At 37.7% G+C, this 27,222-nt stretch overlaps 1 protein-coding gene across 1 annotated transcript in view; it reads left to right on the top strand.

The window, feature by feature from the left end:
* Nucleotides 1-27,222, top strand: part of SLC13A1 (solute carrier family 13 member 1) — a 250,421-nt gene that overhangs the window by 163,853 nt on the left and 59,346 nt on the right. Inside the window, exon 4 of the mRNA XM_019799434.2 lies at nucleotides 19,289-19,417. Coding sequence (XP_019654993.1) covers nucleotides 19,289-19,417 — 129 coding nt within the window. The remainder of the gene's footprint in view (nucleotides 1-19,288; nucleotides 19,418-27,222) is intronic.

Below are 27,222 nucleotides of genomic sequence, written 5' to 3'. Positions count from 1 at the left end.
TCTTTATAGCTTCCACAGCATTGTAATAAGTATACTCCTAATACATTGGGGTAAATGTCACTTTACTAAAGGAATCCTGTTTTCTTATTGCTTTACACTGAAACATCAGAAATGCTGTCTTTTTAATTGTCACATAAACAAAGAGGTAGTCTTAGTCTTTCTCCAATTAGTAGTTAGATCAATAAAACAAGCCTGTAATATAATTCCTATTTGTGTAAATATTTAAACGAAATTTAAATGAAATCAATAATTGCACTGAATTTTTCTCATTTGGAGAAGAAATTTCTTAAGTATTCCCAGATAAAAAGTTAAAATTGGCCTAGGGTACGTGCCATAGTTCCAGTGATATCCTCTGTGCAGCTTTGTTCTTTTATTACTATTTCTAGTATCTTGTTAATTTTTACTTTTCTCAGTACTCTGTACTATTTCCTTACTCATTTTTTCAATTCTTGACTTTTCTTTGTATTTCTATTAATAAAACAAAGATAAAAAGAAGGCCAGGGTTTTTTGAAGAGCAGTAAGTGGAGAAAATTGAGCAATAATATTTTCTGTGTGTAGAGTACATTTCTTCAGGTAAATCTCATTCTGTCTGGTTTATCCCTAGTTTATCTCTAATTAGGACCCCCCTTTTTTTAGATTTCTTTTTTTGTTTGAGAGAGAGAGAGCATGTGAGCATAAGTGAGGGGAGAGGGAGAGGAAGAGAGAGAGAGAGAGAGAGAGAATCTTAAGCAGACTCTGCCCTGAGAGCAAAGCCCCACTCCCAGTTCATCTCATGACCCTAAGATCTTGACCTGAGCCAAAACTAAGAGTCCCATGCTTAATCCGTTTAACCAACTAAGCCACCCAGATGCCCCAGGATCCCATTTTGATATAGGAGAAGGGAAATAGACACACAGATATTGAGCAGCATGCCCTAGTTGATGGGCTGTAAAACCAAAACCAGATTTTAGTTATCTTTCAGATACTTCAGGGTTTCTCTGCAAAATATTTTTGCACTAAGAAAGACTCAAAAGGAGAATGGGAGAGTCAGCACAGCAGAGCATTAGTGCACAGGCACAGCGTGAGTCTAGGGAGGGGGGGGACTACAGACAGCATTAAGGGCTGGGTATATTTCTGCAGCTGTCATGTGCTACCTATTCTTCCTTCACAATATGTCCATCTGCTATATCATGAATTTCAAAGTTATGATAGAAATGATAATAAATAGAAAAAATGATACCTAATGAGGGACTTATGGTGCCAAATCTAAAAAAACAAAAAACAAAAACAAACAAACAAACAAAAAACCAGGAGAAATATTGTGCTCATAGAGAAATGCAAACTTGTAAGTGATAAAGAATGTACTAGAAAGAGGGAAGTGGTATGTTGGGAAGTCTGGCAGAGAAAATGAAAGTGAAGGGGAGAGAATTTAATATGACTACAAGTGAAAGAAGTAGAAAGGAAGGAATTCCAAGAAAATGTAATGAACTTTGAAAGGGACTAGTCAAATAAGCATATTAATAGAAATAATTGATATTGTTTTAAATGTTGGTTTAAAATACAGTAGAGATTTAACATAAGGGGGGAAAATGCTGTAAACTCCAAGAAAGTAAGCATTGTAGTCACAAAAGAGCATCAGTATGATGGAGGGCAAGAGAAAAGAAAAAAATAGAAATCATGCTAATAGTAATGTGGTAGATGAACAAAACCAGGAAATCCAAATTTGATGTATATTTTTTCATGAACATTTTATGAGAACTTGCTAAGCCCAAGGTGTTGTGCTAAGTGGACTGTGGGATATAAATGTAAGTTTAAATAAACGTTTCTGCTTTCAAGTAGCTTGCACAGTTTCTGAAAAGTCAATATACACTGTGGCAAACATTAATCACAAAGTAAAGTTGTATATAAATAAGTGCCAAATGATTTAAACAAACCATTTGTGTCTAGACGTGTAATTAAAAGGTAGATAAATCTCTGGGGATTCATCCTCCCCCAGCCCCTCCATGCCCCCAACCACACACAGCCCCACTGCTAGGCTTCACCCCATCCCCAGCCTGAAACCTGTGTGTCATTTCAGATGCTGCAAACCATCAGACTACGTTGTCTCATATCCTAAATCCGCCCCCCTCCCATCTGCTTCCTCCTCTCCATTCCTGGCACTGCTTTCCTTGAGCCTGTCCCATCTCTTTCCCATGGACCATTTCACAGTCTTTTCCCCAAAGTCTCCTGCCAGAGCTCTATTTTTAAAATGCCAATCTGGTCCTCTTGTACCCCTAGTCAAACTTCTTCAGTGATTCCCTTTTGCCTAAAGGGGAAAAAATATCTACACAAAACATGCATACACTGATGGAACTTCAAGATTTTGCCATTTATTTGTCCTAACAACCCTCCCCCAAGCCCCCGATACCTATCTCCGACATTCACCTTTTCCACATTCGCAATATTTCACTATTTGCAGTCCCGGGGTTACTATTGACCATTCATGGCTATTCTTGCCTCTCAGTCTTGGCACATGCTATACCCTTGTCCTGGAGTGTTCTCTCCTCTTGCTCTGTCCTTCTTGAGAAAGGCAGCTCTGGCAGTGATACAAACAGAATCCTCCTCAATGCACTGTGGATACCTCGGCCTGCGTTGTAGTATGCATTTTACTTTCATCATTCCTTCCCCCCAGACTGTAAATGCTTTAAGAACATAGTGCCAGTCACACAGTAGATAGTTGATAACTACGCTGAATGAATGACTGATGATTTCCCATGGCAGAAGGATGAGGGCAACTTAATCCAGATCTTGAAGGAAAGATAGGATGTGGGAGAAAGAAGATGACAAAAGGAAAGAACTTCAAATACAGTGACCAGTGCGGCAAAGGGACAGAACAAGAACACTGGTGTAAGAAGAGGGTGTCTTTTTTTTTTCTTTCCATGGTACATTTTTATACCTAGCTTGGTAACGATAATGAATGTGAATATCCACTATAAGCCTCATAGCAACCATTAGAAATACTCAGTATCATCCCCATTTTACAGATGAGCAAAGACTTAATGATAGAGGTTAAGCAATTTGCCCAATCACACAGTCTATAAAGGGAGTAAGAGGATTTAAATGCAAGTCCATCCGACTCCCAAGCCCATCAAGGACATTCCTTCTTTAATGGTATTTATATCAGATCTTTAAAAGCTTGTGCACAGTTTCTCTCGCTCCATTGTTTTTGGGTTTTCAATTACAAAAGCATAAATTGAGATGAGGCCTCCCTCTGCCTGGATTGCAGGGTAACCGTGACACATGGCGGACAGATAGTATGAACAAGCCATAGACTTTGGTTGTCTACGCTGCTGAGATTTAGGGACTTTTGTCAGAGCATAGCCTCAGCTGCCCTGACTTATCTCACATATTTGGAAAAACTTCCCAAGTGATTCTGTCATGCTACCCCTGGCCCATTTCCTCATCTGTAAAGTGAACAGGACTCTTAAAAGAGTTTTAAATGTTATCTGTGGATTGGCTGCCTCAGATTACCTGAGCCACTTGTTCAAAATCACAAGCTCTGGCTGTGAAGCCCAAGACGGTGCACACTTAACAGACTCCTTATGGTTCTGAAGCAGTTAATCCACAGACTGCATTTTGATCACCCTCTAATGCATTCTCGGTGAGCTCTGTGGTCATTTCTAGTTCCACTGTGTGCACCGGGGGTGAAGTCAGTACATCTGTTGCTAATTAGTTGCAGAGGTGAAATGAAAAGAAGGAGTTAAACATTCTCCAGTAATTGGCATAGTGGCTCCACCAGTTGCCTTTCCCTGCTATCCATTTGGGCTCAAAACTAACAAGAAATGCTAGTTATTTTTCCTTGACTTTGTAAGTTGAGCTCCTCCTTGCTCTTTATCTTACGACAGGAGAATATTTCCAATCATTTTAAGCCTTGCAATTAATATGGACTGAGTCTTGAGAAGTCACCACAGCAGAAGGGGTAGGTGTATCACAAACCATGCAAAGCCCTTTACAGGCTCTGTCAAATAATAATAGTGTTTTTCTTGTAGCACCCAGATTTAAAATGCATGATGTTTCTCCTTTCTTAATTGCTCTGTGTTCTCTTTAGAAAATCAATTGCAGTGAGTGAGGCCTATGATTGGTCCTGCTTTTCTCAAGCTGTGCTGAGAAATCATACCCACATGCGTACTAATTCATCAGCCAAATTGCTCCCTAATATCAGTCAGAGTGTCATTAAAAAATGGAGGGAAGGGGTGAAAAAAACTATATTTTACAGCCTGGTTTTTATTTCAATTCCATCTGGAGGCATAGTTTAAAAGAGAACCAAGGTGATTTTTAAATATAATCAGCCACACTTCCCAAGACAATTTGACAGTTGAAATTTGTGGGGGAGAAACCATTATCCAAATTGCCTAGTCATAGCTTCATTTGCTTTCCTACCTCTGCAGCAAGTACCCTGGCTGCACTTGCTTGAGGTGGTTAAGACAAGATATGACTGTGTCATCGTTAAATGGGGCCTGGGGATGTAAGAAAGTGTCGGCTGTGAGGAAGTAACCGATGCAGTAAAAGTTTGAGCTCCAGTTCTTGTTTACTGGCAAGAGAGATGAGAGCTCCAGGAAAATTGGAGAGACATTCACCCACTGGGCGAGGGTTAAGATATCCGGTGCCAGGAAGTAGGAGAGAAAACAGAAAAGAAAACAAGGCAAAGAAAAGAGGTTCCTATGTTGAAGAATTTTATGTTTAGGATAGCGATTGAACTTTTATATAGGGATCAAAACGTATCAATAGAAACAACTGTAGGAAGAACACAGAAAAACTGTGAGAAGAAAAGTTATTCAACAAATATTACTGAGTCCTTACTACGTGCCAGGCGCTGCTCTAAGTGCTGGGAATAGAGCAATAAATAACAAAATATATGCTTTCGTGGCATTTTTGCTTGGATTGAAACCTGGCTCTACCACAGACTAGCAATGTGGTCATTGATCCCTACTTGAACATGGAATTACAATACCCACCTCAAAGAATGTTGGTACGGACTAATTAAGATAAGTCATATGGAACACCAAGTATTGTATCTGGTGCGTAGTAGGCATTCATAAATGTTATTTTCCCATCCTTGTACTTATTCATAAGTCAGAAAAGTAGATTTGTCTATTTACTTGTTAGATGTCTTCACCTCTTAAATAAGTTCTTCTATCTATAAAGTTTATGATCAGCAGTGCAGGTGAAGTTCCTACAATTAGGACACCTCTACCCCAACTCTTCTCCACTTTAAACACAAAGCAAATACATGTTTCTGTCGGCCAGAATGGGTCAGACAAGCAAACAAGGGCAGTGAAGGTGAGAGCCTGTGGTTGAAAATGCTCCCACATCATCCTGGGGTCAGTCAGGTTCAATGACCCAAATTAAGGGCCAGACAGTAGTTTTCTTGCTATGAAAAAAAAAAAAAGCTACACAGACAACTGTCTGTGGTAGCATTCATAGGAGGTAGCCACTTCCCAGCCTCCCTACTGGGACCTGACTCAAGCAATTGGATCCAGCTAGATGATTGGATTTGCATTGGCTGGTAGGACAGGACCCCTGGTAGCCAAGATAAGATATTCCAGATGGGAAGCCAAGGACTTGCTGAGGGCAACTGTAAAGCTTCTAGATGAGGAATAAAGAATACAGAAAGAATAAACACAAAAATAAAACAACTGCCACTCAATCTCAACATGCAAGAAGACAATTAAGAAAGACAGAATAGTCAAACTATGAAAAGAGCCCAGATGTCCATCGACAGATGAATGGATAAAGAAGATGTGGTGTGTGTGTATGTATATGTATAACACACACACACACACACACACAATGTAATACTACTCAGCCATCAAAAAATGAAATCTTACCATTTGCAACAACATGGATGAAACTAGAGGGTATTATGCTAAATGAAATAAGTCAATCAGAGAAAGACAATTATCATATGGTCTCATTCATTTGTGGAATTTAAAAAACAAAACAAAGGCTCATAGGGGAAGGGTGGGGAAAAATAAAACAAGATGAAATCAGAGAGGGAGACGAACCATAAGAGACCCTTAATCATAGGAAACAAACTGAGGGTTGCTGGAGGGGAGGTGGATGGAAGGATGCGGTAACTGGATGATGGACATTAGGAGGGCATGTGAGGTAATGAGCACTGGGTATTATATAAGACTGATGAATCACTGAACTTTACCTCTAAAGCTAATAATACACTATATGTTAATTAATTGAACTTAAATTTAAAAAAGAAAGAAAAGTTTAAATAATAATAAAAAAGAGAGAAAGACTGAGAATGGAATCAACACAGCGATGAAAGCACTCCAAATAGAATGAAAACAATGGGGGAATCAAGGCAAGTTTGAGGGACTTGAGATACAGATTGTAGAACTTGTTGAAAAGCTGTAATAATTAAAAGAGTTTAATAATTTTGCAAGAAGTGATTTTTAAAAGGTGGCTATGATTGAGGGACAAAATAAAGAGCCCAGAAACATATGTGCCTGCATTTGTAAAAATTAGACATAGGAAATACAGAGCAACAGGAATTGGTGGGGAGAACATGGACCATCCAATTTAAAAAGCCAGGGCATTTTGGTTACTCATTTAGGAAAAATAAGGTATCAGTTTCCTATACAAATAAATCAAATCCCTACACTTGAAAATTTTTAAACTTCAGAAAAAAACATGGGAGTATGATGTAATAAAGGAAGAATTTCTCATACAAGGTAGTAAAAATAAGCAAAAAAATAATAATAATAACAAAGAATTTTAAAATAACTGCAATAAAAATTGTCAACCACAAATAGAATAAAGCAAATTGCAGAAATCAGCCAGAAATTAAGAAAAATATTTGCAAATATTTAACTTATAAAGAAATATTAAGAATCTAAAAATAACCACAAATTCATGAAAAAGAGAGGCAAACAAGCAGAAGAAAAATGGTAAGATGCTATAAATAAGGTAATTTGCAGGAGAGAAACAATTATGTTCAATAACCATGAAAAAATACTTCAGTGGTATTCAAGCAAATACAAATTAAATTGAGAAGAACTTTTCATACCATCAGACTGTCAAATAAATAAATTAGCCCAATATACCAATGGATGGTAAAATGGAAAGTTCTGACCTTGTTGGTACTGATATAAACCGATACAACCATCTTGGATAGCAATTGGGCAATACCCACTACAGTTAGAATCCACCCCTTCCATTCAGAAATTTCACTACTACTTTTATACTCTAGCTCAGAAAATCTCTTTCCTATAGCCACATAAAGGTAGGTAAAAAGATGTTTATAGCCTTATAATAATGAAAAATTGGGGGAAAGAGCCCTAAACAGCCTTCAGTAGAAACACAGACAAATGAATTGTGTTATATTCATAAAAAGAAATGCCGTGTCCATTTAAAATGAATTAACAGTAGGTCTACATGTATCAACATGAATGCATTTGAAATACATGAGTAAAATGATAGAGTAAAAAGGCATTCTTCACATGAGTGTAAAAAACAAGTTGAAAATAATATATGCAGTAAACCTTATTTAATTTTAAAACCATATGTTGTTTATTAATGATAGAGATGTAGCGAAAAGAAGGGGCACATGCACCCCAATGTTCATAGCAGCAATGTCTCCAACAGCCAAACTGTTGAAAGAGCTGAGATACCCTTCAACAGATGAATGGATAAAGAGATGTGGTTCATATATACAATGGAATATTACTCAGCCATCAGAAACGATGAATACCCAGCATTTGCATTGACATGGGTGGAACTGGAGGGGATTATGCTAAGTGAAATAAGTCAAGGAGAGAAAGACAATTATATGGTTTCACTTATATGTGGAACATAAGGAATAGCACGGAGGACCACAGGGGAAGGGAGGGAAAACTGAATGGGAAGAAATCAGAGAGGGAGACAAACCATGAGAGACTCTGGGCTCAAGGAACCAAACTGAGGGTTATAGAAGGGGGGTGGGTGGAGGGATGGGGTAACCAGATGATGGGTAATAAGGAGGGCACGTGTTGTGATGAGCACTGGGTGTTATACGCAATTAATGAATCACTGAACACTACATCAAAAACTAATGATGTACTATATGCTAGCCAAATGAACATAATAAAAAAATAAAGAAAAAGAAAGCTATATTGCTAGAAGTTTTCTAATACATTTTCTTTATTGTAGGGAAATAGGAATTTCCTATCCATATTGGGAATCAGTCTGCACTTAATATCTTAATCTCTCTGGTGGTATGAGAGAATCTCTGTACAATAGAAAAGGCGGAGGTGCCCCCAAGTGAGCCAGGGAGGTATGGTGCACACACACAGAGCAGGAAACCCTGGTTAAGTGACATTATACCTCACGGGATTTACAACATCTGTATTCTGCACAACTGCCTATGTCTGGCTGCATGTGGTTTGTTTGCTGAACTTACCCACATAATTTTTGGAAATGGTAGGGAATATATAAATTTTTGAACAGAAAATTTTGTTCTTTTATTTTGAGGTATTTTTATTTGAGGAAGCCCTCTCAACTCCCCACACCCTTTGTTTCGTGTAATATTTTGGGAATGAGTTGTGATTTTAAAAATCTTTTTTGTAAGATCAGTCTTAGAATTTTGAATCTTTTTTTCTTTCTTTATTTTCCATCACAATAAACAAAAAAGAAGTAGACATTATTGTGTTGCTCTAATTCAGCTCAAGAACTCATGGTTCAAAGTGCTTTGCTATTTCTAGAACAAAATTTTATTCAAATTATTACTTGTTATGGTTACAGAGTCCATTTTAATAAATATATCAGCAACTTCCCCTAGACTTGAGAGGATTTGGGGGGGTAAACAATTTACCCACAGTGTAACTGATTTGACAATTGGCCTTCTTTTATTATTGCTTTTCCATTGTTTGCCTGTGGTAGTAGGAGTGGTGGTCGTGATGGGTAGGGGCAGTAATGGGGGAACGGCTCTATTTTAGGAGTAGGGGGATTTCTAAGGAGGTGGAAAGAGGAAAGACAAAAAATTAAAGGGATCAACAGGAGACAAAGATGGTATAGCTAGAAGTAATGGGTCAGTCTCCGGATTTCTACTGACAAAATGAAGGAATTTTTCCTCTACCACAGAACTGGTTCTGTGAATCAGATATCCAGGACACATTTTCAGTGGCAGCACAGACAACTTACGTGTTTTCTTGTGCATCAGAAGAACCTGTTCACTGACAATTACTCACCCTAATATTAGTTTCTTTGAATATATATGGATAACAGAAAACAATGAAATGTTTTCCTATGTCTTTTATACTTCTTCTTAACAAGAATGTTCATAGATCTTTGATTTTAAAAAATAATTCTGTACATTTTAATATTAGATTCTTAAAAGAAAATGCTGGCACTGTATCTGGATTAACCTTCTGTTGTTAAATGCCTGAAGAGTGTTGATGAGAAAGAACACTTGCCTGCCCATGACTTGAAGCCTGATGAAGAAAGATCACATAATAGAAAACAGGAATTGGAAGGAGATAGTCCTAGGATGGTGGACCCATCAATAGGATGTCTGTGTAATTTATCAGTCAAAGAGGGACACTTTTGAGAATGAAAAGGATTGCTCATCAGGGAGACACCTGTACAACAGGTGTAAACCAGCACTATCCCAAGAAAACTGAGATGGATTGCTATCCTACCCATCCAGCCCTAGCCTCTGGATAATTCTGTATTCATCCTTTTCTAGACTTTGAACTTTCATTAAGTTATGAAAAATGGGGCATTTCCCACAAGTTCTGGGAAGGCACCTCTTAGGGACAATGCAGATATGGTGCCTTAGCCAGCGGCAATTAAAACCTCCTGGGGCTCATATGCAGAAATATAAAATGTGCATGAATGTTTGGGAGAAGCTTCATAGACAAGACATAAATTTGAACCCTAACACTAAAGGATGGGCAACTTTTCAAAATACGTTCTGAATCTGGAGATTAAGCTTGGGCGGGACATTACCTGGAAGCAAGTGTCCGGTTTCCAAGTTGGACCCAGAGTTAAAGATAAAAGGGAAGATCTGGAAGAGGAAGTAAGCCAGTGTTTCTCAAATTTGAACCTGTTTAAGAATCACCTGGGGAACCTGAAAATGCTGATTCTGATTCTGTAAATCTGGGGAAGGGCCCGATTTCTGCATTTCTCACAAGCTCTCAGGTCATGCTGATGCTGCTGGTCCATGGACCACACTGGGAATTTGGGCAGAGAAATTCAAACAAACGGTCCAAGTGTTGATTCTGGAATGGTTAAAACAAGATTTATTTGCAAGGAGGTAGCGTTTTTATTGCCAGAGATTTTATTCAAATGCTAACAAAGGCCAAGCAGAAAAGAGAATAAAGTAAAATGGCGCAGTCGTGCTGTGCAGAACTGAAAAGCACAAGCCTGTCTTTAAAGGATAAGCTCTCCTTGAGTCCGAAGAATTGTTGACGTGAAGGAATATGATCCTAATATTACCAAATTCCTTAGTTTTTCAAGGAAAATTCAGAAATTCAGATTTTATTTTTAATATGAAATATGTTGGTTTGTAAATCATGATTCAAATGAAACCCATACACATACATACCACCGTGGGTCAAATAAATTGTATGTTCTTGTTAGGCTTGGTCATCAGCTTGCTGCTTCGTCTCAATAGTCAAACTGGGTCAAAGCGTCCAAGAGTCCAGAGCATAGTTACAGGCAGGTAGAAGCTGTGACTTACGGGCATCTGGGAACTTACCAGTATGACTACTTGGCTGAACATTATGTATTAAAGTTCAGAAAAAGGTTGCATGATGGGGAGCAGGGATCAGAGCCCAAATATCATGAAGGCATGTAAATAAACTCTTTAGAAATAGAGATATGATGTCAGGAAGTGTTGGGGTAAGTCGGGTAAGTCTTATTATAGTTAGAGTGAAGGTGGCCTTGAAGGCAAGATGAGGATTTTAGATTATTTCCGATAAGCAACTGAAAATCACTGACTTGATTTTAAGTCAGGGCTAAGCCAGATAAAATAGGAAAGTTGTTAGGGAAACTAACAATGTAATACTTGAAATTATGCTTTTTATTATGTTTTAAAAGTTGTTACGTCTGAGCAGACTATGATGTCTAGCCAAAGTAGGCCTATGTTGAAATGAAACTGGGGTTATATTAGCTAGCACCAGATTTTCTATTTATTTTTCTCTTTTAGCAGTCCCTTATTGATGGGTGCTCCAAATAGTTGTCAGGGTGGCTAGGCCCTTAATCTGGCTTTATACAAGGGAATGAAAAAATCAAAGTGGATCCTTGGAAGACGGTGTGGTTGTGGAACAGCCTTGCCTGCAGTGGAGGAAGTGGGGTGGAGGGTGAGGGGCAGACCTGAGGGAGAAAATGACAGGGATAGAGAGAGGATCTGGTTGTGGCTAAACAGCAAGACAGTAAGGGGGTTCATTTATCTTTGAAATCCAGGTTCTTGAAAGTATGATAGAAAACAAGTTTGAAAGGAGGTGGGGTTATTCATGTGCTCTTGACAAGAGAAAATGTAGGCCTGGTCATTCTCATGCGTTGGTATTTTAAGTTAAGCTGTATTGCGGTGCCTGGGTGGCTCAGTTGGTTTACTATCTGACTCTTGATTCAGCTCAGGTCATGATCTCAGTGTCATGAGATCAAGCCCTGCGTCAGACTCTATGCTCAGTGTAGAGTCTGTTTGAGATTCTGTCCCCCTCCCTCTGCCCCTCACCCTGCTCACACTCTCTCTGTCTCTAAAATAAATAAAAACAATCTTTTAAAAATAATTAATTAATTAGTTAAGCTAGTATTCACAAATTCTATCCAGAGCAAATTAGGAAGTTTTAGTCAAGGCCCAGCTTTGTTTCATTGTTTTATTGTCAAGGTTACAGAGGCAGACTCTCTATAAAACTGTTAACATCCAAACACCTTTATTCTTTCTCCTTTGAAAAGATAACATTGTGAAGGCATAACATACTCCTAGTTTATTAAGGATTTCTTAGACCATCCCACTGAAAGTGCAGGGACACTAGGTGACCAAACACCAAGCTCAGAGGATTCACCCTGACGTGGGTGAATCATAGGACAACAGAGCTAGACATTTTATTGCTCCGGGAAAACCATAAATAAAATACCTCATTAAACTCAGACAGCAGTTTTTATAAATTTTTCACATGCAACTCAGAATTTGCAATGCAAAACAAAGCCATGTGATAGATGCTAACTTTTGTCAATCACTTAGTACACTCCAGGTGATTTCATTTCAAAATTATTTAGATAAGCCAAATATAATAATAATATATTTCAGCCATTTTTCATTGAAGCATAATTGATATCCAACATTATATTAGTTTCAGGTATAATGAAACATAATGATTCCACATTTGTATACATTGTGAAAAGATCACCAGGTAAGTCTAGTTACCATCTGCAAACAAAGTTACCATTTTTTTTTTATGACAGGAACTTTTAAGATTTTCTTTCTTAGCATCTTGCAAGTTTGAAGTGCAATATTATGGACTATAGTCACCATGCTATACAATACATCCCCATGACTTCTTTATTCTATAACTAGAATTTTCTGCCTCTTGATCCTCTTGAACCCATTTTGTCTACCTTCCTCAACTTCTTCCCCTCTAGCAACCACCAATCTGTTCTCTTTATCTATGAGTTTGGCTTGGTCTGATTTTGTTTGTTCATGTGTTTACTAGATTCCACATATAAGTAAAATCATGTGGTATTTGTCTTTCTCTGTGTAACTTAATTCACTTAGCATAATACCCTTGAGGGCCTTTCATGTTGCCACAGATGGCAGCATTTTTTTTTAATGATTTTTTATTATATGATGTTAGTCACCATACAGTACATCCCCGGTTTCCGATGTAAAGTTCGATGCTTCATTAGTTGCGTATAACACCCAGTGCACCATGCAATACGTGCCCTCCTTACTACCCATCACCGGTCTATCCCATTCCACCACCCTCCTCCCCTCTGAGGCCCTCAGTTTGTTTCTCATAGTCCGTAGTCTCTCATGTTTCATTCCCCTTTCTGATTACCCCCCTTTCTTTATCCCTTTCTTCCCCTACCGATCTTCCTAGTTCTTACGTTCCATAGATGAGAGAAATCATATGATAATTGTCTTTCTCTGCTTGACTTATTTCACTTAGCATTATCTCCTCCAGTGCCGTCCATGTTGCAGCAAATGTTGAGAATTCGTTCTTTCTGATAGCTGAGTAATATTCCATTGTATATATGGACCACAGCTTCTTAATCCAGTCATCTGTTGAAGGGCATCTCGGCTCCTTCCATGATTTAGCTATTGTGGACAATGCTGCTATGAACATTGGGGTGCATATGGGGTGCATTTGGGGTAAACACCCAGTAGTGCAATGGCTGGGTCATAGGGTAGCTCAATTTTTAACTTTTTAAGGGACCTCCACACTGTTTTCCAGAGTGGCTATACCAACTTGCATTCCCACCAACAATGTAGGAGGGATCCCCTTTCTCCACATTCTCTCCAACAATTGTCGTTTCTTGCCTTGTCTATTTTTGCCATTCTAACTGGAGTAAGGTGGTATCTCAGTGTGGTTTTGATTTGAATTTCCCTGATGGCTAATGATTTTTGAACATTTTTTCATGTGTCTGTTAGCCATTTGTATGTCTTCATTGGAAGAGTGTCTGTTCATATCTTCTGCCCATTTTATTATTTTTTATGACTCAGAGGTATTCCACTGTGTGTGTATGACATCTCTCTCTATATATATTACACATATACACCGCATCTTCTTTATCCATTCATCCATCAATGGACACTTAGGTTGTTTCTATACCTTGGCTATTGTAAGTAATGCTGCAATAAACAAGGGTGTGTATATCTTTTCAAATTAGTGTTTTCATATTCTTCAGATAAATACCCAGTAATGGAATTACTGAATCATATGGTAGTTGTATTTTTAATTTTTTGAAGGACGTCCACACTGTTTTCCACTGTGTCTACACCAATATACATTCCCACCAACAGAGCACGAGGGTTCCCCTTTTCTCCACATCATAGCCAGCACTTCTTATTTCTTCTCCTTTCATAATAGCCATTCTGACAGGTGTAGGTTGATCTCATTATGGTTTTGATTTGCATTTCCCTGATGATTAGTGATACTGAGCATCTTTCATGTGCCTGTTGACCATCTGAATGTCTTCTTTAGAAAGGTCTATTAAGGAGGGCACGAACTGCATGGTGCCCTGGGTGTTATACGCAAGTAATGAATCATGGAACTTTACGTCAAAAACTAGGGATGTACTGTATGGTGACTAACATAATATAAAAAAAAAATATTATTTAAAAAAGTATATACAAACTGAGGGCTTTAGAGGGGAGGCTGGTGGGGGTTCGGGATAGGCTGGTGATGGGTATTAAGGAGGGCACGTATTGCGTGGTGCACTGGGTGTTATATGCAAGTAATCAATCATGGAACTTTACATCAAAAACTTGGGATGTACTGTATGGTGACTAACATAACATAATAAAAATTTGTATAAAAATTTAAAAAAAAGAAAAAAGAAAAAATATCTATTCAGATCCTCTGCCTTTTTTTTAATTGTTGTTTTTGTTACTGAGTTTTATAGATTATTTATATTTTTTGGATATTAACTCCTTACCAGATATATAATTTGCAGATATTTTCTCTCATCATTAGGTTGACTTTTATTTGGTGGATAGTTTCCTTCTCTATGCATAAGCTTCACAGTTTGATGTAGTCACATTTGTTTATTTTTGCTTTTGTTGCTTTTGCCTTTCGAGTCAGATCTTAAAAAAGTACACCAAGACCAGTGTCAAGGAGATTACTGCCTATGTTTTCTTCTAGTAATTTTATAAATTCTGGTCTTACATTCAAGTCTTTAATCCATTTTGAATTAATTTTTGTATATGGTATAAGACAGTGGTCTAGTTTCATTCTTTTGCATGTGGCTGTCCAGTTTTCCAAATACTATTTATTGAAGGGATTGTCCTTTCTCCATTGTATACTGTTGGTTCCTTTGTCATAAATTAATTGACTATATATATTTGGGTTTATTTGTGAGCTCTCTATTCTGTCCCATTGATCTATCAGTCTGTTTTTATGCAAATACCATACTGTTTTGATTATTATAGCTGTGTAATATAGTTTGAAATCAGGGAGCATGAGGCCTCTAGCTTTGTTTTCTTTCTCAAGATTGCTTGGTTATTGAGGCTTTTTGTATTCCATACAAATTTTGGCATTGTTTGTTTAAATTCTGTGAAAAATGTCATTGAATTTTGATAGGAATTTCATTGAATCTATTGATTGCTTTGGGTAATATGGACATTTTAACAACATTAATTCTTTCAAACCAGTAGCACAGAATATTTTTCCATTTATTTGTGTCTTCTTTGATTTCTTTCATCAATGTCTTACAGTTTTTAATGTACAGGTGTTTAATCTCCTGGTTGAATTTATTCCCAGGTATTTTATACTTTTTGATGCAATTATAAATGGAATTGTTTTCTTAATTTCTTTTTCTTATAGTTCATTGTTACGTATAAAATGCAACAGCTTTTTGTATATTGACTTCGTATCCTACAAATTTACTGAATTTGTTTATTAGCTCCAGTAGTTTTTTTGGTGGAGTCTTTTAAGATTTTCTCCATATAATGTTATATCATCTGCAAATAGTGCTGGTTTTACTTCTTCCTTCTAATTTGGAAGTCTTTTATTTCTTTTTCTTGCCTAATTGTTCCGGCTAGAACTTCCAGTACTATGTTGAGTAGAAGTAGTGAGAGTGGGCACACTTGCCTTATTCCTGATCAAAGGCTTTCAGCTGTTTACCATTGAGTATGATGATAGCTGTGGGCTTGTCATATATAGCTTTTATTATATTGTATTTATTATATATTTATTATATTGAGGTATATTCCATCTATACTCACCTTGTTGAGAGGTTTTTTAAATCATAAGTGGATGTTGAGTTTTGTCAGATGCTTTTTCTGCATCTATTGAGATGATCATATGAATTTTATCCTTCGTTGTGTTAATGTGGTGTATCACCTTGATAGATTTGTGGATGTTGTACCATCCTTGCATCCCTGGAATAAATCTCACTTGATCGTGTTGCATGATCCTTTTAATGTAATGTTGAATTCACTTAGCTAATATTTTGTTGAGGATTTTGCATCTATGTTCATTAGGGATATTGGCCTGTAATTTTTTTTTCTCATATGTCCTTTTCTGGGTTTGGTATCAGGGTGATGCTGGCCTCATAAAATGAGTTTGGGAGCATTTCCATCTCTTCAATTTTTGGATGAGCTTGAGAATGAGAAGTATTAAATCCTTTAATGTTTTGGTAGAATTCACTGGTGAAGCTCTTTGGACTTTTGTTTGTTGGGCGTTTTTGATGACTGACTCAATCTCCTTATTAGTAATTGGTCTTTTCAGATTTGCTATTTCTTCATGAGTCTGTCTTGGAAGATTGTATTTTTCTAGGAATTTATCCATTTCTTCTGGTTTGTCCAATTTGTTGGTGTATAATTTTTCATAGTAGTCTTTTATGATTATTTGCATTTCTTTGGTGTCAGGTATAACTTATCTGATTTCATTCTGATTTTATTTATTTAAGCCTTCTCTCTTTTTTTCTTAGTAAGTGTAGCTAAAGGTTTTTCAATTTTGTTCATCTTTTCAAAGAACCAGATCTTAGTTGCATTGATCTTTTCTATTGTTTTTTTAGTCTTTGTTTCATTTATTTCCACACTGATCTTTATTTTCCTCCTTCTACCAACTTTGGACTTGATTGTTCTTTTCCTGGTTCCTTTAGGTGCAAGGTTAGTGTATTTGAGATTTTTCTTCTTTCTTGAGGTGGTAGCCTGCCAACAGCTATCTTTCCAATTGTTTCAGATTTCTAGGGCCTAGAGATGCTATCCTCCCTGGTCAGCAGAGCCAGGCACTCATGGGGCATCTCCTCCTCTACTTGTCTGGTGGCTTTAGCAGGGCTGTGAGTGCAGGACATTCAGGTTCCCAGCTCGGACAGGGATGCAGGAGCAGTATACAAGTGGGGCACACCCGCTAGTGTTAGCAAGATAAAGGAAGAATGCAAAAATGACAACAACTAGCACCTCTATCCCTGGACAGAGTCCTAATAGGCTCTGCCCCTCTGTGAGACACTAGTTAAGATTAGCAAATGACTCTCCTTCATGTATGGTCTAGGAAATTTTCAAACTGCTGATTTTATGCTGAGTCCCAAGGTGTATAAATTTGTACACGAACCTTCGAAGAGTAAAATCTGCATTCCCTACAGCCCCATGGTTCTCCTGAACCTAAGTCTCATTGGTTTTCAAAGTCAGACATTTCGGGAGCTCCTCTCACTGGTGCAGATCCCAAGAGCTGAGGTGCCCGATGTGGGACACAAACTCCTCACTCCTCAGGGAGAAAATCCATATTTTGAGATACCTCCCAGTTGTGGGTCACCATACCACACATGGGGTTTTTGGTGAGACCACATCTCTGTCTCTCTTACCTGTCTGCATGTGGCTCTTTTATCCTTTGCTATGAAGGAAACCATTCAGTTAGTTCTTAGGTTTATTTTTCAGAAGAAGTTATCTCATGTGTAGCTTTAGATATGTTGCATCTGTGGGGGGAAGTGAGTTCAGTTCTGCCATCTTGAACCCCAAATCTCAACCATTTTTTAACAATGTCCTAAAACAGCAATACACCATTTTATACCTAGCAGAGTAACAGATTCTACTAGGAATTTCATTTTTGTTGAGTCTCCCTGTGTTTCTTCAGGAACTCAGTTGTCTTTTTCTTTTTCTTTTTCAGAGCTTCTTTTTTATTATTATGTTATGTTAGTCACCATACAGTACTTCATTAGTTTTTGATGTAGTGTTCCATGATTCATTGTTTGCACATAACACCCAGTGCTCATTGCAATACACGCCCTCCTGAATACCCATCATTGGACTAACACATCCTCCCACCCTCCTCCCCTCCAAAACCCTCAGTTTGTTTCCTGGAGTCCATAGTCTTTCATGGCTCATCTCCCCCTCTGATTCCCCCCCCTTTATTTTTCCCTTCCTTCTCCTAATATCCTCCAGGCTATTTCTTATGTTCCACATATAAGTGAAACCATATGATAGTAATCCAGTCAAAAAATGGGGAGAAGACATGAACAGGCACTTCTCCAAAGAACACATATGAATGACTAACAGACATGTGAAAAAATGTTCAACATCATTAGTTATCAGGGAAATACAAATCAAAACCACATTGAGATACCACCTTACACCAGTTAGAATGGCAAAAATTAATAAGGCAGGAAACAACAAATGTTGGAGAAGATGTGGAGAAAGGGGAACCCTCTTACACTCTTGGTGGGAATGCAAGTTGGTACAGCCACTTTGAAAAACAGTATGGAGGTTCCTCAAAAAGTTAAAAATAGAGCTACCCTATGACCCAGCAATTGCGCTACCAGGTATTTATCCCAAAGATACAGATGTAGTGAAAAGAAAGGGCACATTCACCCCAATGTTCATAGCAGCATTGTCCCCAATAACCAAACTGTGGAAGGAGCCGAGATGCCCTTCGACAGATGAGTGGATAAAGAAGATGTGGTCCATGTATACAATGGAATATTACTCAGCCATCAGAAAGGATGGATACCCACCATTTGCATCGACATGGATGGAACTGGAGGGGATTATGCTAAGTGAAGTAAGTCAAGCTCATTTGTCTTTCTAAAAAGCAAAGCAGGAGGCTCTTAACCCCCAGGTCCATCTTACTTAGAAGCTGATTTAGTCTCATCCATGTCCTATAACTTGGCACTGTCCTTCTTTCTCTAGAACAAAGCACAGCAAAAAGTTTTCTCTAGGTTTATTTCTCCCTTTTAGTAGGAAGAGAAGACAGGTATACACTGGTACCAACCAATAGACACCAGGGAATGCAAATAAAAGTCACATATGTCTTGTCCCAGGGGAAAGGCAGTAACTTGACTATTTATGCACTCCAAAAGAACTGGAAGTGCATTTTATAGGCAAATAAAGGTGAACACAAGCATTCATACACACTGAAAGGAGCACAGAAAATTGATTATACACTATTATCTGTTTTGAAGGAAATGTGAAAGAAACAATGGAGGATTTTTGTTTGTTTTTGGTTTTTCATGTGTACTAAATTTTGGCTTTTACTGCCCAACTCATAGGTGCGGAGGCCTTCAAGTTTCTTCTTACTTTCTTAGTGACACAGCTCCATTCAGCAAATGTGGTTGCGATTTAAATGATGATTTCCCAGCCTCATTATTTCACCTTGCATTTTTCCTTTGTTCTTTCCAGGAAGCAGAATGTGCCTACACACTCTTTGTCGTTGCCATATTTTGGCTTACAGAAGCTTTGCCTTTGTCAGTAACAGCTTTACTGCCTGGTTTAATGTTTCCATTGTTTGGGATCATGACTTCTAAGAACGTAAGTCCTCTTGCAAGTGTTTGTCATAATTAGATTCCTTATTTTGTGCTGAGAAAAGTTGTATTGAAAGGGAACAAGAGGGACACCTTGGGTGGCTCAGGCGGTTGAGGGACCAACTCTTTGGTTTCCGGTCCGGTCATGATCTCAGGGTCCTGAGAGCAAGCCCTGTGTGAGGCTCTGCACTCAGTGGGGAGTCTGCTTGAGAGTCTCTCCCTATGCTCCTCCCCCTTCTTTCTCTCTCTCTCTCTCAAAATACATAAATAAATCTTTAAAAAAAAAAAAAAGGAAACAATAATCTTGTTGAGAAATGCATGTCCTGCCTTCCCAGGCTGATATCTGTGCCTAGTGTCTCCCTCCCAACAAAAGGACCAACCCTTTCACATCCTGCATTAGCTTTTTCTTTTCAGCAGAATTTGGTCTCACACAGTGTTAGAAAAGCAATTTTTGTTTTTAATGAAGAAAAAGCTACCCTGTTTTCTTTTCCAGAAACCTGCCATTTCAAAAGATAAAGCCAAATTAACTTTCATGTGTATTTCTATTTTGTTCTTGCTGAGAGGAGTTTATTCATGCTGAGAGGTGTTTCTTACCTTTATACAATCTAAGGGTACCCGTCTGAAGAAAATGGATTCAGTTTCCCTTTAAAAGCATGAAATGCATTGAAATCAGAATATCTATCTTCATGCAGTCTCCAGCCACCCAGCACACAACTTCCTAAACCACAGCTGAAACAGTCTCAGGAAAGATGCCAAGTTCAAGATGCCAGTCCCTGCAATCGATCACCGTTGGACTTCTATCTTCTGCCAGAGTCCAGTATTGCTATCTTGAGGTTCATCTGTCTTGTAATGTGGGTGGAGATTTTTCTTTTTAATGAGTCCATGATACAGGGATTTTTTTTGTCCTGTGGGAGAAGGTATTCTTTTCCTTCTCTTCATGTCATTCTCCCTCATTTTGTAGTTCAAATCACCTTTTCGCATTTCAGATCCATTTTGCTCCTCTTTTCTTACTGCATTTTTCCTTCCCTTCTAATCTTGACTCTTTTGTTTCTAAGCACCACTGATTGGGAAGAGAGGGCAGCCAAGGCTGACACTCTGCTGTCCCACAGAATCTGGGCTCTGTAACTGAAGAAGTTTTTCAAATTCTCCAATATGCTATGTAGCTGTTAGTAAAGGAATTTTTAAAAGAAAGGATTGGCAAGTTCTCAGAAATAATGTGTCAAGTTATTAACCCCTGTTCTGCTGGCTTGGGTGGTTGTACCTCCAAAGATAATTAAGTTCAACAGTGACATATTTGTCTCTTATGATTTAATACAAATAAAACTGACTAAATTGACTTTTTAAAAGATGCTGAGATAGAAGCAAGATTAACTGGAATTGGGGCATTTCTGTAGCAATAGACTAGAGGAAGACGGGAGAAAAGGGGGGCCTAGGAAAGCCTGGCTGGGTGAGCACTGCCGAAGAAATATCTTGGCCTCTTTACAGGATGTGGAGGCCCAGCTAGAGGCAGCAAACTTCTAAATACCGTCAGTAGGTACATGACTCAGACTGCTGGTACCTGTCCTGGGAGTCCTTCATCCCCCGTAAGCGTCAGCTTCAGACTAATTTAACAGTCATAAAATCTTAGACTTGGAAACACATTCTTCTGGGTCATTTCATCCTGGGGCAGGGATTCCTCCTCCCAATATTTCTTACAGATGAGATCACTCAGGAAATGATTAAAGGCTTCCTGTGCATGGGACCAGAATACCCCGCAAGGAAATACGTATCATTTTTGAAAACTTTGAATACTTAAGTCATTCACCTTTATTGAGCCCAAGTGTGAAACTCAGTCACTTTGATTCTAAACTTTTCTCTAAACGTCTACACACACACACACACAAGCACACACACAACAATAACAACAAAAACCTCATATTTTTTCCGTATGAGAATGTTGCTTGGATGTGAAACAAGTATCATTTCCTCCTTAAGTCATCCCAACTCCAGTCTTTGTGGTTTCCAGACCTCAACTCCCTTTTTTAACCCCACCACCTCCACCTGCCTCGTCTCCACCATCTTCACTCCTCTTCCTGGAACTGCCTCTATTTTGTCAGTGATACTTACAGGTTAAATAGTTAATAAATGTAAGTCTGCATGTGGTAAGCACTCAATATATATTAGTATTATTATTTGCACATTGGCAAGAGTGAATAGATCACCCTAGAAACATTCTGATTATTGCAAAGCTAAGTGAGTCTATCTCCCCTCTGGTATTTCAGCCTCAATTCATTTTAAACTTTATGTGACTTCTTTCACCGTAAGCTTAATGGGAACTTCCAACAAATCAAAGTCCTTAGGCATTTTAGTATAGAAAACTTTTCTTCAGTCTTGTGATCCTCTTTCCAGATAGGGCAACTGATCTTTTCCAAGAAATATCTGACCAAAGCTACAGGGAAGGGTCTAGAGATTTAGTCAGAAGACCTGAGCTTAAAACCTGATATTCACCACTAATTATTTGTATGATCCTGATCATGTCCCTTAGCAACTCTTTTTTTCTCATCTATCAATAGGGAATGCCACATAATTCAGGGGTTGTTGTAATAATCAAATCAAATAATGTTTGTGAACAATGATGCATACTAGGCAACAAGTATTCTTATGAGTTTTAATATCCACAGTTAAAGGTATTAAACTATCATGCCAGCCTACTGAAGCATATTGGAATCTCAACTCTGCCATTGAGAATAATGTGTCTTTAATGTCTTCATCTAAGTTCAGAGCTCCACACAGAGCTTAAAATTATGGTGGCCAAAGAGAAGGCTGTATAGAGCTCTGAAGATATGTTTACATATAAACTTTACACATATAAATGTGGAGGTATACATATGTATATGCAGACATTATATTACATATTTACTAAGTCATTTGATAAATATTTAGGTGCTAGGACTCTGCCAGGCTCTTGGGAATATAGCAATGAATAAATATAGACAAAAGTCCTTGTCTTCCCAGGAGAAACGATACAATAAAAAATATACATTAATGTATAGGTAAATTATACTGAGTTAGGAGGTAATTGGTGTTATGAAAAAATGCAACAAGATATAAATAGGATGATCAGAATAGATCTCAGTGAGGTGTCAATACCTGAACAAAGACTTACAGGAGATGGGGGAGTTAGTCATGTGGCTATCTGGGGAACAACCATTGCTGAGGGGCAAATAGCCACCACAAAGACTTCAAGGCAGGTGTGCGTCTGCAGTGTGACTAGAGCAAAATGAGTGAAGGGGAGAAAGACAGAACGTGATGTCAGGGAGATAATTTGTAGAGGGACTAGACCAACTAGGCCCAAAGTAGGCCACTGTAAAGTTTTAACTCTCAGTGAAATGAGACCCTCTAAAGAGTTTTGAATAGAAGGGTGACATGATCAATTTGACTTTTATTTAAAAGGATAATTTGGACTGCTGTGTTGAGAAACAAGGCAGAAAGAAGGAAATGGGTAGCAGGTTATTGCAATAATCCATTTGAGAGACCATGGTAATTCAGACCAGGGATAGTAATGGGGATATTGAATATATTGTTAATGTATTTTTAAGATAAAACCAACAAAACTTACTGTATGATTTTACATAGCACATGATAGGGTGAAAAAAAAGGGGGGGATTCAAGGATGCCTCAGAAATTTTTGACCTGGCAGCTGGAAAAAGGCAGTTGCCATCACTTGAAATGGGGGAACGATGGGCAGAATAGGCTTGCTGCAGAAGAGAGGCTGACACTGGGAGTACAAAGTTTAGCACTAAGTTTGAAATAACTATTTGACATCTAAGTGAAGGCATTGAGTAGGCAGTTGAATACAAATGAGTCTGGAGTTCATGAGATAGAGCTGAGCTGGAAATATAGGTTTGAGAATCATCAGCATATAGGCGGTATTGAAAGCCCTAAAACTTGGTGACGTGATTTAGAGAGTGAGTGAAGATTTAAAACTAACAACAACAAAACAGAGGACAAAGAACTGAGCTCTGGAAAACTACAACATTCAGAGATTGGTGTGAAGAGAAAGTACTAGCAAAGAAGAATGAGAAGGATAGGTTATTGAGGTAGGAGGAAGGCCAGGAGAGTGTGGGATCCTGGAATCCAAGTGAAGAAATGTTTTAAGGATGAGGCAAAGATCAAATGTGTCAAATCTGTTAATAGGTCAATTAATGTGAAAACTGGGAATCGACCATTGGAATTAGCACCAAGCATAAATAAATATATTTTAAAACAACAAAATATGTATGATATAATATAATTATTTCTAATCATATGCATTATAATGGACTTTTCTTTAAAATCTCATTTAATTCAAAAACTTGTGAAATATTATTGAACTTTAATGGGTAAGTACATTGACTTGTAGAAAGGTTGTGAACTGGTACATTATATAGCTGAGAACCCAGGTGCTCCGATTGCAAAAGTGCATGTTTCTTGACGAAATTCCATTTTGAGACAGAAATATGATTACCTTGATCTTAAAAATAGATTTCAAATTCCATTAGGAATTTTATTTGACATGCTTATTTTGCCTCAAAAATAGTTGTAATTATCATTTACAAACCAGTAGCGTTTTCTCTTATTACCTCCTATGTACATAGGCTATAAACAAACACATATGCTTGTGACTAATGTGCTACAAATATGCTAACTACAATGAAACCCAAAGAGTAGGTAATACAATGGAAAACAAAGAATGTGAAAATTCCTCCTTAGGTTTACAATTGATTTCATTTAGACAATTGGGCTACAGGCCATTTTTTGTTTACGTAGTCCATTAAGAGATCATCAAACTGTGAATCTGAGGGCCAAATCTAGCCTGCTACCCAATTTTTAACATAAAATTTTATTGGAAACACACAAAGCCATGATCATTCATTTAAATAATGTCTTTGGCTACTTTTTGCTACAAAGACAAGTTGAATAGTTGCAATAGAAACAATAAGGCTCACAAAGTCTAAAACATTTATTATCTGACCTTTACAAAGTCTGCCAACTGCTGACATAATCTAAAGAGATTACAACAAGAATATCTCATGGTCCCAGACTTCCTTCTGTATTTAATCACTTACTAATAATGGCTTGCTTCTATGCATTCCATTGTAAAAGAGATAAGAGAAGAGGAAAACTCAAATGTCTATTCATTTTTCAGTAATCAACTTGAGTATCAGGTCCTGTAAGAAAACTTTCCCCATTCCCCTAGAAAAAGGTGGTCATTATTCTTTGAGTCTCAACTATACCTTGAAGAAATATTTTTCATACACCTATGATACCTTACTGCAGTCTTTGTTAACTTGTTTTTCTCATCTAATAACCTGTAAACTCCTTGAATCTAGGGACTTACTAATTCATGACTATTGAGGGCCAATATGTGCTAGACATGTGCTAAACCCATAAATACAATGATCAATAAGATACATCTCTGCCTTCAAAATATGTCTAATAAAGGGGATAATTAAGTAAATAAATGATCACTATATAGATTAAGATGTGCTCTCACAGAAGGAAGTAACATCCAGCTAAGTTGAGGATCGTCAGGAAGGCATCTTAGAAGAACTGACATCTGAGTTCATCCATGAAAGAAGATTATGGATAACCAAAGTAAGAGAGTCATTCCAGTTAAATGACAGGCAAGTGTTGAAGCATTTCTGTGACTGGAGAATTACACATATAAGGAAAAGTTGACAGAGCACTGAAAGACTAAGCTGGAAAGGTGAGATGGGACTAAATGATGAAGAGTCTTATAAGACATGTTGGGAGGAGTGGATTTGGTCTTAAAAGACATGGAGTCTAGTGAAGGAGCACAGAAAACACAATGACGTGATTAGATTTACACTTCAGAAAAGTAGCTGTGACAGTGATAAGGGGCAGATTAGAAAAAGACAGAAACAGTAACTATGTGAGAAGCAGGAAGGAGCTTAATTAAGGTAGTAATGTTTGAGAGGAACAAAGTGAACAATTTAAAATATATAGGGGGACGGGACGTTCTGGATGGCTCAGTCAGTCAAGTGTCTGCCTTCAGATCACATCATGATCCCGGTGTCCTGGGATTGAGTCCCACATCGGGCTCCTTACTCAGCAGGGAGCCTACTTCTCCCTGCTGTTCCACCTGCTTGCGCGCTAACCCACGTGTGCTCTCTGACAAATAAATAAATAAATAAAATCTTTCAAAATAAAATATATAGGGGAACTAGAGATAATAGGACTTTGTGACTAATACACACATACTGGAAGTGAAAAAAGAAGCATAGCTGACTCTTAGGTTTCTAACTTGGGCAACTAAGTAGATGGAAATTTCATTTGCCACAAGAAGGCTTAATTTTTAGATCTTTGTGGAAAATTCAAATGGAAATGTCCAGCTGGATACACCAGACGTATCTGTTTGGATATAAAGATTTTAGTGTCTTCAGCATTCATTCAACAGATAAATATTGAATGCCCACTGTGTGCTGAACATTATTTTCGTCACATAGAGTTAGAAATTGAATCTGTAAGATTCAATCTTCAGGTGGACAAAACAAGAAGACTGGAGACAAAACCCTATAGAATACCAACATTTAAGAAAAGGGCAGAGGAAAAGTAATTTTCAATGTAGGCCAAGGAGAAAAATTCAGAAAGGCAGAGATAGACCCAGGGAGAAAAATAATGACTGATGAGTCTGTAAACACTAGTAAATTAATAATCTGTAGTAATACTAATACTGAGAGTAACGATTGAGAGAGTTGGGAAGGTAGAAGTTTGGGAACAGAGTGTAGACAATTGGGATTTAGGAGTTCAGAGACCATAGCTTATTCGCTGGCTCCCTTCCTCACTCTCTCATTCATCCAATATTATTTACTGAGCTCCTTTTCTGTACCAGGACTGTACTAGGTGCCAAATATGCAACAACTAGCAACACAGATTCCTGGTACTCTTAGAATGTATAGTATATTACAGAAGACAAGCAACGAGCAGGTAAACACACTATTTACATAATATAACATGCTGTGAAGGAAAGAAACAGGGCTCTGTAATACAGAAAAATAGTAGAAACTATTTAGAAAATCTGGATATTTGAGAATTGAGGTGTGAAGAGGGAAAAACACGTCAGATATTTATAATTACATTCCCTGTTCACATAACAGGTTTTTTTTTAATTTAAATGATTTTTTATTATATTATGTTAGTCACCATGCAGTACATCCCCGGATTCCGATATAAAGTTCGATGCTCCATTAGTTGCATATAACACCTAGTGTACCATGCAATACGTGCCCTCCTTACCACGCATCACCAGTCTATCCCATTCCCCCACACCCCTCCCCTCTGAAGTCCTCAGTTTGTTCACATAACAGTTTTGGTGCATGGTAAACACTTATTTGATGTTAGAGTAATTAATAAATGAAATAATAAGGAAATTGATGGAATTATTTTCTATTATTCAATACTATAAAATGTAAAGAGGTAAATACAAACTGTGAAAAACATAATAAATTAACTTTTCATAAAACATAATGAAGAGATCCACTTGTCCACTTTTAATTCCAAAGCTTATTTTTACTCTTTTTAAACTAAGCCAAGCTTAGTAAGCTATATTAAAAATGCTAATACAATTTAAAATAGCAAAATTATCATGAGAACTGATTTTTCTATTCGTTTGTGGTTTTATATTGAAATAGTTATTTTCCAACTCTTGGGGTGCCTGGGTGGCTCAGTTGGTTGAGTGTCTGCCTTCGACTCAGGTCATGATCCCAAGGTCCTGGGATCGAGTCCCACATTGGGCTCTCTGCTCAGTGGGAAGCCTGCTTATCCCTCTCT

This window comes from Ailuropoda melanoleuca, chromosome 1 (assembly GCF_002007445.2).
Source record: "Ailuropoda melanoleuca isolate Jingjing chromosome 1, ASM200744v2, whole genome shotgun sequence".
Taxonomy (NCBI): domain Eukaryota; kingdom Metazoa; phylum Chordata; class Mammalia; order Carnivora; family Ursidae; genus Ailuropoda; species Ailuropoda melanoleuca.
The sequence above is the reverse complement of the archived record's forward strand: the minus strand, read 5'-3'. Positions and strand labels throughout refer to the sequence as shown.